Genomic DNA, 12,728 nt, shown 5'->3' on the forward strand with positions numbered 1-12,728 from the left:
GACAATATATGAAACAGTAAACATGAACGTGGTATAAACTCATTTATCATAGCTGTAGCCCGGAGAGATGTTACATTTCTTCTTCAGTAAATATTATTCTAATCAATTATCTATAATTCTACCGTGCACATGCACTTTTCCCATTTATAAAACATATTGTCTAACTTATGTTAGCAAATTACTAATGCATGCATAATTATTTACGGATATGAAGTTAGTTCCTTTAAAATCTTTGACGGCGAGTGAATAACGTAAATTCGATTACATGTTTTAGATATAAATATGTAACATAGAAATTAACGAGGATGAATCATCTGATTACAGATGTTGAAGTTGACGTAGTTATATAAATACATTTTGAAACGTATACAAGAAACAGAGAAGTGCTCGAGTTTCCTTGATATAGAAAAAGATCTCGGCCTTATCATGATCATTAATCGTGAAGTGAGGGGCGCCACTATCACCGGCATTACCAACGTTCGCTATTCTAAAAGATCTACCTCAAGTAAAATGTTTCTTTTGAACATCCTGTATGTCGGTTTTGTAAATTTCTAAGCACAGTTCATAGCGGTGGTGTAACGTATGTATGCAAATCCAGCGAATGTTATGTAATTGTAATAGAGATTGGGAAGGGTGTCCTGCGTGGCGGACGGACCAGTTTACAATGTTGGCGCGAAAACTTTCTTTCAAGGAGCGCGAGCGCGCCAGGATCCCTGGGCAATAAAACCGAGCGGCAGGGACGGGGAAAGTTAGAGAGATAAAGAGAGAAGGATTGTGGGCATGGGCCAGGGGTTGTCGGGGGATCTCGGGCAACTTGGCACGTCCGTGTACGGAGGTAACAGTGCTGGTGGCAGCACAGACGCTCGTTGATGAGCGAACAATTCACTTTGGTGCGCGGTTTCGCGACGTTGTTTCATTCTCGTCGGTGTCCGTGAAATAGGGGTGTGCATATGCACGTACGTAACGAGGCGGTAAAATGTGTCTGTGACATTTTTACCTGTTCGCTTTTCCCAAGTTAAAACGGTCGAGTGTCGTTGCCGTGGCTCGAAAAGTTGTTAGCTGGTGCGCGCCGTGCGTGCGGTTGATCGGAGCGTATACCGCTGCTCTCGTCAATTTGGTGAGAGAGTGAGAGTGAGAGGGAGGAAGGGTTCCCCGTCTTCCTCTCTTCTCTCGCTAAAAATCGCCCGGATTTTTGAACAGGGAGGAAGGGTCTCATAATCGGCGTAGAAAACTATGGAGATATCGAAGAGTTTGCAGGAAGAGATACTCGCCGTGCAAAATAAACTGAAAAATGCCATACGCAATCATCAGGTGAGTCTCGCGGCTGTGCATGTAAGTACATGTCGATAACGATTTAAAGATTGTGACTAGAGTAAAGGAGACGAAGCAACCAGCGAACGAGTATGCTTAATGAATGATTAATTCTCCCTCTGGCTAATGATTTTTTCGTTTCTCTTAATACGCGATCCTTTATCGATTGGAAAATCGAGATAACACGTTCGATAGATAATCGACTTGGAAAGTGAAAAAGTTTTAGAAAACTTTCGACACGAGTGTCGTTTAAATGTTGTTCGTCCCGTTACGTCGTCAAATTATGTATACGCGCACTGAGCATAAGTTCATGAATTTCTTTTCGACTAATTCTTTTTATCATTTCGTTTCCTTGGCATTCCCACGCACAATGCGTGCACAGACGCATGCACGCATCAGGCACGCGCGCGCAGGCATAAATGTACACCTCTTATACTATATTTACTGAACTTGTTATTTCAATGTGAATTCTCCGAAGTTTCGTGAAACGATCATCGCGATCAAAGATGTCCGGTTCATACGGGAAACTGAGTCACTAATATGGCACATAACATGTCCATTCGATCTATTTCGTACAAGTAGATACACGCATGCATTCCTTTCACTTGCAACGGCCGTTTGTAAAGCCGTGTTCGTTCAGTTCTCTCTTCGGTTATACACAGCACAGTCGATGTTGCGCGTTATCGAAAGTGAAAGAGAAGCGTAACAACAAGCGCCGAAGGAATAATGTATGCACGCTTTCGATCATACGCCAAGCTTTTTGCATCGTTCGCCGACCATTTCTTTTTAACAACGATTCGTATAAACTCGAAGGTGAACGAGTGTCCAGACCTTAACCTTTGTTGGTAGAGTGCTTCGACCGATGCGTCGCATAACTTTGAGAATCAACGTTCCGTCTTTCTCACTTTCCGTCCCGGTCTTACCCGCTCGTTCATTCAGTTACTCACTTGTTCGGTTGATCTCCCTCTCGTTCACCCTAGAGCTGCTATAGTCCTACGCTCCTTCTTTCTCTTGTTCCTCTTGCTTCTTTTACATTATTCCTTCACGCCTAACCATTATCCTAAGCTCTGTCATAAATTCACAGTTTGGCCGTACCCTGTGCCATAAAATTTCGGCAAACTTCCCGGACCTTCAGCCCCGGACCTACGCTCTGTACTCGTTGTTATTCTCATTTTTATTTTCAACGTTAAACCTCAATGAAACGATTGAAAAACGTACAGCTGTACCGTAATATTAATACGTACATAAGTACCCTTACGCAAACCCTTCTTTAAAATCCTTTGTTCTGTAAGCTCGGATTATAAACGACCGAAAGATCGAAGTTGTCTATCGACTGGACCTGAATGTTATGCTTTCAAACAGGTAAAACGTATATCACGTATAACGCGAGTATATACAATAAATACTTATTTCATCTATTTACAACGAACTTCTATTAAGTAGCAGAAGTAGAGATGCTAAAGGAATATACATGTGCGTAACGTGAGGAAAAGTTTGTCGGCGCATGATCAGCATTCTGCACTGCTCGATCAACCTTGTCTCGCACGGCTCTTCGGAATCGAATGTTTCCGATCCGGTGCTGGCTCGAGATATTTTTTGATCTATATCACTCCGTCGATGTGTCCCGAATCTAGATCTTTATTGATCTCGAGCCCAATCGATCGATTTATTAATTGTTCTCTGTGCGGACCGTGGAAAGCTTTGAACATCCATTTCATAGCAATTCGATAAATAGCTTGTTAAGAAGTTATCAGTTAGATTATTTCGTGTTCGGGTTATTTGCGTACCAGATAGGACAAAACCAGTTCTGGATGTTTTAGATGGCTAGCAATTGTAGAAGAACAGGTGCGCAATGATAGTAATTCGGCGAATTTGACGATGTCCTAAAAGGCTGGAATATTTTATCGGGGCATATGCAAACAGGAGAAAATTGATATGCTGCATTGAATACTCCGTACGCGTTTATTTTAATAATGCGTCGATATATAAATAGGTGTGCATGTATACAATACATTTTATTTTTATTTCGAACGCGACTGCCTTCATGGTCGATACGATTTCTATCGATGATCTTCGTTTTTCTTCAGCTTTTTTAATTAAACTTTATTTCGAAACAAACGAAGATAGGGGAAGGGAACACAGGACTTTTAGTCAGTTGGAAATGTCCAATCGACCGTTCCTACCGTTGTTTGTACATATTGCCGATAGAACAGAGACACGGCGTTAAAGTAATTGCGTCATTGCGCCACAAAAGTGTTGTCGCGACCGCGTTTTATGAAAGCCTAAATAGACGACCGAGGATGCTTCGAATCGAGCATGTTTAAATCTCGTTCGTAGAGCCGCGACTAATCTCGCAATTTCTTTTTTTCATTTTCAGATATGCGTGGGCAAATTGAAGGATGACCCGAACGTAAGTCGCTTACTTTTGCTAATCCTACGGATCAATCCGAGCTTCGTAAGCACGTGATCGCGCGAGCAAACTCGGAGGGATCGTAATAACGACGCTGTTCTCGTACCAGGCTTGTAGGAAAACGAAGTCTCCGCTACATCGGTTATTTTTGGCGTTACAATTGATTTACTGTATTTAGTAGATATCAAATCGCGTCCATTTTGCAAACTTTCCCGTTCGATTGCATATTATAAAGGGCTTATCGACGTATCGATTATACGTATTTTACGAACATAATTTATGTCGCCTTCGATGAAATTATCGCGACATTTCCTTAATAACTCGCGTTACTAGCTATGCTAACATTTTACGAGACTATGATTCACTTCTACGAATCGTTGCGTTGATTACGTATTCGAATAAATCCACCGTTTTTCATTGATGACTGAATACTACGTTATAATCGTCTAGAGTCTAGACGAGGATGATCTAGACTCTAGACCATCCTCGGGTTAAGAAATGAATTAATGAGAAAATAATATTTCAGATTTTCATTTATCTTCCTTTTTTGCTCCGCGTTATCACGAGGAAAATGATAGCTAATCCAAAATGATATGTGTGCGAATAGAAATATGTTTTCTCTCGTTTTACAGAACACAGACATCCTTGGACAGATACAAAAGATCCACTTGCACATCGTGTCTTTGGGAAGGTGCCAGGTAAGTTGAGAATTGATTTTCTCGAACCGCACTCTTTCGCGATGATCCAGGACAGGGTAGTTTATGGACGTTCCATATTTACGCCTGTCCATTGCGCGCAAATAGAAACGATGTCAAATTAAATTATCCTGTCGATGCCGGATCGTATCGGAAACGTTTCAGAGTCCTGGCAACCAGTGCCCTTGATTCGGGACGAGCAAATTAAGCATTCGTTAACTCGATCGATACGCGCATCGCGAGAAAATTGTTCTGAGTTTTATACCAATTATGGAGGTAGTTCTTGTTAATGGGAATATAGGATAAAGAAATTCTCAGTACTTTTCACTTTATTAGCTTGAATCTCGTTGAGGATTTCACGTTGCGATACGTACACGATGTTGAAGTACGAGTCGAAATAAAGCGAGTTTCGAAGTATTGCGATCGCTTGCCTTAGCGCGACAAATCAGGTTCGGAAGGTATTCATCACGAATTCCCCAAACGTTATCGAATCAAATAGCTTCTGTATCGATCTCGTCCACCTAGGCTTGCAGTTTCTTCATGGGAGGACGGCTTCTAGAATGACTAATGTATAGTTATAATTAAATAAGAAACTCGTCGAGTAAGTTTATCGACCACATTTCCAAACTTCGTCGACCGCGTCCATATATTATAGATAGATAGACACAGACTCTTTTTCCCTCTTATACCTACGATGCAACCCTTTACCCTCTGATCTTTCATAAACTTGAAAGGAAGTTTTTTTTATTGTTTAGTAGGATTAATTGCAAGCAGCGGATTCGTGGAACATACGTGCGCTCGAATTAAATTACCAGAATTACTTTGAGCACTTCTCTTTACTGGATTTGCGAATCGACGTGAGAAATCGATAACCGGGACAAGACTTGCCCGAAGACGCTCCGGTGGATGCGCTTTACTATCGCCCAGCATCCTTTTCTAAACATTTTCGCGGTAATCCTATCGACGCGGATGCGCGTTTTTGTCTTCCCCTTGTACTTTCATGTAGCCGCTAGCTTCATCCTACCGGCTCCACTGTCTGCCATTTTTCTTCTTTTCCGCACAGGCAATAAACGACCGATCCAGGTAGATTGCCTGACGGAGTAAAGGAGATACGTAAACGGATAGAAATGGATAAAGATGGACGTATGCGTATATACAGATACATTGAGAGGGAGTGGGTGGAAAGTGTACAGCGAGAATGAGATGGAGAAAGATGAGGGGGTGAGAGAGAGAGAAAGAGAGAGAGAGCGAATGGGACTTGGGTGAAAAGGAAGGGAGAGTAGGGGCAAAGCAGAGGCGGAGGGGTTCAATCAATAAAATGTCCCGCAGAAACGTTTTCAGCTCTTTACGAAATCTCTGCGTTTTTTCTTTTCGCTGCTTCCGATCTCTCTTGGTCCGTCTACTTCGCCGTGTCGTCCACTTCCATGTCTTTCCGTCACTCTCCAAGCTTACTTCAACGGTATCGCTCTTTGACCGTTGTTCATTGTACTTCGAGTTAAACGTTTTACTTACTTCGGAAAACTTCTGGAAGTTGCTCGCCGCCTTGCTGAAACGATGCCCGACACTACGTGCAGGGGGAAAGAATCTATCCGGCGAATCTCAAAACATTGTTCACGCGTTTGTTACGAGATATACGCATTCTTTTGCATTTTCTCTTTCGAACTGTTACTCAGGATTCACGATTTAGGAGAAAATTTAATAGTAAGTCAAGTAGATTCTATCGTTTGTCGTACAACTACATGATTCTGTCATGAAATAGTCGAAAGCGACTGAAATTAGTGAAAGTTATCTTGGCAGAATGTCCGATTTAGTAATTACGCATGCTGATAATTTGCGAGCAGTTATTGCTGCGTGAGATTCATTAAGTGACACATGCAATGTCTGACCGAGTATTTGCTTTATTTATCAGAAATATGCGATGAGTACCGCTAAGAATACACTGGGTCATCACTTAACGATATTCATATTTAAACGATCTGCAGCAGACAGTCTGCCAAGAAAGTTTTCCGCTATTATCATTGACCGAGGCTCTCTCACGCTCATAGTTTTCAACCTTAATACGCAGAAGCAAGTTGTCCAGAGGCTGCGCAAAGAGGTCGAAACGTTCAAAGCGGAGAATGTGAACGGTGCGAAAGTTTCCATAGCGTCGCTTCTCGGCTTGAATAACAATAATCATATTACAAATAATAATGAGACGAAACTCAAAACTGGCGACAATGACTTCGCTACGAGGAATTCAAAGGAGGACTACGAGGAGATCGTTAGGAACGGCGATGTTCCATCGCTCGCGCAAAATCCCGCGCCTACGAAGTGAGTCTCATGTTTCTGAGCATCGAATATCTCGTGCAAGTCGATAATGCCTGAATTTTATCACGACCGTTGTTTTTAGGGAACGGCCCAATTCGGTGGAAACGATTTCTGGTGAGGATGACGTTATCGAAGTCTCTATGGACGAGAATTCTAACGAGAAGTCCGTGAAGGAAGAAATGGAAGAGGTAGAAGAAAAAGAATGTAAAGTCGATTCACCCGAAAAAATTGAATTTTTAATCTCCCTTGGTCTCATCACTATAACGACCTGTACTGAATTGCAAAATAAGAGGGCTGAGAGGAAACGTCGTAGTACTGCTAACCCGCAATTTGTTTATTCTAGCCTTGAAGTGCCAACGGTAAATTTTAATCAGTTTTTATTTCTTATGTGTCACATTATCATTATCATTATCTGTTATCTTGCCATTTAACTTATTTCAGAAGAGAAAAAGACATTCATATCTACAATCCGGTAATGTTCCTCAAACTCGACAAACGACTGCTCGTATGAACGGCCCCTCGCCACCTCCTGTAAAAGCTGTACCGCCTAAATCCTCTTTAACAACGTCGAGAACAGTGATGAAATCTCTAATCCCAGTACAAAAGTCCGCTACGCGGCCGAATATTCTCAGAAACGTGACAGAGAGCAGAGTCTACTCTAATAAAACCAAAATTGAGAACGGGGCCAGTCAAATGCCTGTACCCACCGTGAAATCCGTTCAGTCGGTTGGCAACAAGGCAGTTCATATACCTGGCTTACCTTCAAGTTTGACTATCGAGAGGATCAGCAGTGATTCAGCAGTCTGTATAAGTTGTAGAAATCCAGGTGCGCGATAAATCTTACTTTGTATCATTTGTACATTGCGTGCCGTTAAACCTTACAGTAATTTTCCATTCTAACAGGTACGCTAACGGTATGCGAGAATTGTGCATCGAATTATCATGTGTCTTGTCACTCTGTTTCCCCGGCGCCATCGAGGATATGTCCCAAGTGCGCGTTAATAGAGGAAGAGGAGATCGATGACGGAGAAGAGGGCGAAGAGGAACACGAAGGAGGACGTCCACTGTTTAAGAAGGACGAAGAATTCGGTAAATCGCCCTTGGTTTTTGAGAAGACTTTTCACTTGTAGTAACCTTGATCGTGTGATTGACAAAAAAGTTCTTGTTTCCTGCAGACACTAGCTTTTATGAATGTTCGTGGCACGCTTATCTCATTTCGCGGCGGCACCATCCGGGATGTATTCGATGTACAGTGACATATTAGTAATTTAAAAAGTAAAATGGAAACCGAAAGTAGAGCAATACTTCTAGTTATGCTCGATAACTAGAAGTTCGTGTACATTTTGGTGTATGCGGTAAAAAAAACAGTTTCACGCGAGAAATAAAATGAAAAGAGTACTTGTAGATAATGCAGACAAGTTGTATGAAAGAAGGGCAGGAAATTGTGTAACATGGGTCCACAATTTCTAGATTTAACGTGCAACGAGGTATCGCAGCGTTGCCGCAGACTTTATTGAGCGTAAGCGCACACAGAGAATAAACGAGAGAGCAGCCTGCCGGAAGAAGTGTCGCGAGTGAGACCGGCTCCTCGAATACAGCAGAAGAATTTGCAATTAAGAAGAACTTTTTGGTCGATCGTCAGTAAATAGGGCACACAAAAAAAGCAACGTGTATTGAACGCGAAATATCTTGCAGAGGAGAAAGAGAGCGAAAGATATGAGCTGCGCAAGCGAAACTCGGATCTGAGATTGCAGGTTTACGAGTTGGAAAAACGCTCACAACTACTTGGCCAGTCCCTTCAGGTTCGTCCTGTGGCCTGCGTAGAAATAAATTCACATTTTTTTTTTATTTGGAATGCTATTCAGTTAACGAGATTATACATACTCTATCTTTTGTTTTTTCATCAATGAGAACCTGCAAGATCTCTACGTATACTTCTTGTTCATGTTCGATTTCTTTTTAAAAGCGTGTCGATTTTCTTATAACGAGGAGAAGTTTATAAACAAATCGGCGCGTTTTATGTTATAATTGTAAAATAGTTTCGATGTTTCTTTACTTTTTGAAGTTACAATATGTATTGCTTGTGTATTTCGTCTTAGTGAGACTAGTTCGAAGATAAGTTTTTATACGGAAACCGTAAAAAACATCGTTTGTATAAATATTATATACCGGAGTCTTTGAAGTCGATACATTGAATTATGTCCTGAGAGCATGTCCTGCATCTTTATCGCGATAATATCAGATACCAGATCGATGTCACTGTTGAGTTTAAATATTTGTGCAGATCTTCGAGCGAGAAAGACACGAATTATTAATTGTTGAATTTTTCTTTCGACAGTTGCAGCAGCGCACGCGTCAGGAATTGTTAGGAAAACAAGAGAAGACGCAGAGATCTATAAAACGGCTTGTGGACTTCATAAAGTTGATGCAACTCAGAAAAAGCGGGGATTCTCCAGCTCCATCGGCATCAGCCAACTTCCCTCTTCAACCTTCCTCATCCCAATCTCCTCCAATTCCGCATCGGCCATCAACCAGTCGGACGCCGGAGTCACCGCAACGGTCAGTGAGCATCGAGAAAATTCCGTGCCCTACTCCTCCATCATCCTTAACCAGTTGGCCCGACCGAGCATCGCCTATATCGAGAGAGCAGAGCCCCAAGTGTCCTATGCCTACCAGCTACCAGTCACCAGTGTTCAATCAGAGAAGCATCAATCGTACCTTATCGTCAAGAAGATCACCGAACCAGCTAGAGGGGCAAGTCAGTCTTCCGAAGACCAAAGTCACGCCAGAATGCTCAACTACAAACTGCCAATCACATCAGGCTACAACTCTCCACAGACCGAAATCTCTGTCGCCAACTCCTCAATGCTTGTTGGTAAGCAGTTGCTCGACGGTGTCGGTCGTAACCGTAAGAAGCAAACAAACCGCGCCGTACCCGCCCTCAACCGTATCATCGACACAGAGAATCTCTCCATCACGGCCGAGTACCAACTGGAGCGATCGACTTTCAACGGTAGAAAGTCCCGAACCAGACAACCACGAAACAAATACGGTATCAATCAGCTGCGATCTGCCAGAGCCACAGAAATCCTACTGCCTTCCTACGATAGTACAGAACCCGATAAGCAGTTACAAATTACAAAGTCGACCGAACCAGACGAAGCAACCCTGCTCGGTGGCCGTACAAAGTACCGACCAAGAACCGGTAGCTTTTTCCACACATTGTTCTCAGGCCATAACAAGTCCTATATCCTCACCGATAGTTCTCGAGAGTCACGAGACCTCGGAGCAGCTAACAAAGATTCCCCAACCGGCCGGAAACAGTTGCATAATCAAAGCTACCAGTTGGAGTCCGGCGAACGAAGTGAACCTACGGTCCAAGTGCAACGAGGTGCCCTCACAAAATTCTTCGAGCACGTGAAATTGGAAGAAGCGCATATACCAGCGCCACCTAGAGCAAAGTTAGTATACAAAAGCGGTACTGCTTCCGAGAGGAATGAACTTGAAGTTACGGAAATTGCGGACGATGACACGAATAGCAATGAGTACGTCAACAAGACGCCGCCCTTATCATTCGGTAACTTCAGCGATGATGTCGCCGATCAAGAGGTCAAACAAAAGAATTGGCTCTCGAAGAAGATAGCGAATAAGGGGCAAGAGAACCCGACTACGAGCGCGGAAACGCTCGATTCTGCTTCAAATTCGACGAGATCGAACGACATAATCCCCTACGAGTGCGATGATGATGAGGACGACAACCTACTGACTGACACATTTCAAGCTGACGTTACTTATACGAGACGTATAGAAACCTTGACGGAGATCGTGTCGAAGAACCAAGAGGATCGGCAGGACTCACCGTCAGTGTGTAACGCACAAAGCAATTTCTTGGAGCTTCGTAACGAGGTCTCAGTTCCTGACGATAAGGCTGATTCCGAGAGACAAGACTTATCCAGTGGCAGACGCTCGACCAGTAGCAGTAGCGGTAATAGCGCAAGCGACAGCGATACCCCGGAACAAGCAATGGAAGACTCTATTAAGTACTCTCGGGGACAATTAACCGAAAACGAATACAATGAGCGTCTAGGTATTCGTGCTGTATCATCCGAGAGTATGCAAGTGCTCGAGCAGTACGAATCTGCTGTACTGGAAACTGGTTGTAGCAACGCTGCCACTTGTTAGAGTTAATAAGATTAGAATGCGGTATTAACGTACTGATTATGTTTACTGCTAACAAAAACTTTTCTTTCTGTTTTCGTCAACAAACTTGATCCTTTCTTGGATTCTTAAGATTATTTTCTTTCATTTGAAGAGTCACGTTTCGGGAAACAGAAATATTTCCGGACTAAATTTCGACCCGTACATATTCAGTGCTGCATTTGAATCTGTTACTTATCTAGGATTCCTAAAGGGAAACGAGCATCTGGTTACTCGTAATCGTTACTGAGCTTCATAGGCAGTCCCTACTTTCTATACTCCCTTCAGAAACGTAGCAATCGTTTCGTGTATCGTCAAGTCAACCGCGACTATGACGATACACCATCATCGTTTCACTTTATAGAGATATAAAATTGCCTCAATATTCTCTATTAACTCTGTTACCTACTTTATTTATTGATTGTTGTTCATGAGATTCTGTTTTTTCCGAACTTTTTGTATGTAATTACCTGATCACAAGGACCAAGTTTGAACATTTGTTCTAATCGAATCATACTGTTTGACGAGAAGTTAACGGGAATCATGAATTATTTGCGCAACCTTGCAGAATTGTATACACTGAAAGTTTCCTCAGGAAGTTGATGAAAGGATTATGAATAACTGTGCATATAGTAAAATTATGTATGTAATCGTTTTACTGAGTTTTAAAAGATTTTTAAAGGTCGTTTCATTGGTATTTTCAATTTTGATAAGTAGAAAACACGCACATATCCGACAGATAGTGGACGATCAGTGAAGAGTTAGAAAGGCTTGAGGGAAAGCCTGTTGTACGTAATTCGAGTCATATTACCATACTGCCTTAATAGTAATTTAAAATCGATACTTTTTACAATAATTTCTTATGGATAAGCTCGAGAAACGTGTATGACTCAATAGACTGATTTGGATGTCGCCACATTGAAATTAAGACGAATCATGTGGAAGAAAGAAGATAATCAAAACGCGTTACCGTAATCGAAAACCTAGGCGCTAATGTTGCGTGTACTTTGAAAAAAAGTAGATAAAACGTTATTAAAGCAACTTGCAATCTTCTTTTTATGATTAAGATAGTTTCTTGCGAACAGGATATAAGAAACAGAATCATTTCTTGTTTTTTTTTTTTATTGTTTTATGTCGAGGTGAATGCTTCGATGTAATGAATTATTTGTAGCGTCTCATTCATTGAAATTCGTGAGCATTTCCTTCGATAAATCGATGCAGCAGTATTCACTATATTTTAACTCCACGGTATAAGCGGGTGTCTTTCATCAATTAGATTGTGCCGAACATAACGATTTATGTAGCGGTGAATTAATCAGCGACGTCACCACGCCGAGCTAATTTGCTCGATTGAAAATTGGACGTTAATTAAGCAGTCGGGTTCTATTTATTCCGTTTTCGTTTTTCCTCTTGCGGTAATTACCGCCAGCTTGTCCAATATATTTAACTAGTGTATAAAACGGAAAAAAAAGAAGAAATTGTTACGTAATGTAGGCAACGAGATTAAGATCGAAATTCGTATTTTTTATGAATAAAGTGAAAGTGAAACATAGACTGTAAATGATTCACGTTTCCATTTGTTATTAATTTGTTTTCGAACAATTCGCGTATACGATGGGCCATCGCATTCTGTAGATCGAGATTAATCAATAACACCTCGCAGGGAAATGATTTTTCTCGTCACAGAATTTTTCAGACCGTAATAACTTTTATTTCGTATATTGACAGACAACGGTGGTTGAGCAGAAGGGGAATTCCCGACTCGGACAAACACTTGGCTAATGATATGTAAATATGGCGGAGCTAAT

General features: G+C 41.8%; 1 protein-coding gene across 3 annotated transcripts; it reads left to right on the forward strand.

Annotated features, from left to right (window-relative positions):
* Positions 1-19: 19 nt before the first annotated feature.
* On the forward strand, positions 20-12,472 carry LOC108631907 (uncharacterized). Of its 3 annotated transcripts, XM_018036135.2 has the most exons (8): positions 20-1,311; positions 3,689-3,721; positions 4,354-4,419; positions 6,482-6,726; positions 6,806-7,082; positions 7,165-7,549; positions 7,627-7,812; positions 9,062-12,472. In XM_018036135.2, the coding sequence occupies exons 1-8, from the start codon at positions 1,234-1,236 to the stop codon at positions 10,903-10,905; spliced, it is 3,114 nt and encodes a 1,037-aa protein (XP_017891624.1). In that variant the 5' UTR covers positions 20-1,233; the 3' UTR covers positions 10,906-12,472. The 3 variants fall into 3 exon arrangements, with proteins under 3 accessions (XP_017891624.1, XP_026675113.1, XP_026675112.1); XM_026819312.1 differs by lacking the exons at positions 20-1,311; positions 3,689-3,721; positions 4,354-4,419 and adding exons at positions 5,176-5,367; positions 5,480-6,117; XM_026819311.1 differs by lacking the exons at positions 20-1,311; positions 3,689-3,721; positions 4,354-4,419 and adding an exon at positions 5,176-6,117.
* The last annotated feature ends 256 nt before the right edge of the window (positions 12,473-12,728 follow it).

The sequence above is a fragment of the Ceratina calcarata genome, unplaced genomic scaffold (assembly GCF_001652005.2).
Source record: "Ceratina calcarata isolate Rehan_Ccalc_2016 unplaced genomic scaffold, ASM165200v1 scaffold147.2, whole genome shotgun sequence".
NCBI lineage: Eukaryota > Metazoa > Arthropoda > Insecta > Hymenoptera > Apidae > Ceratina > Ceratina calcarata.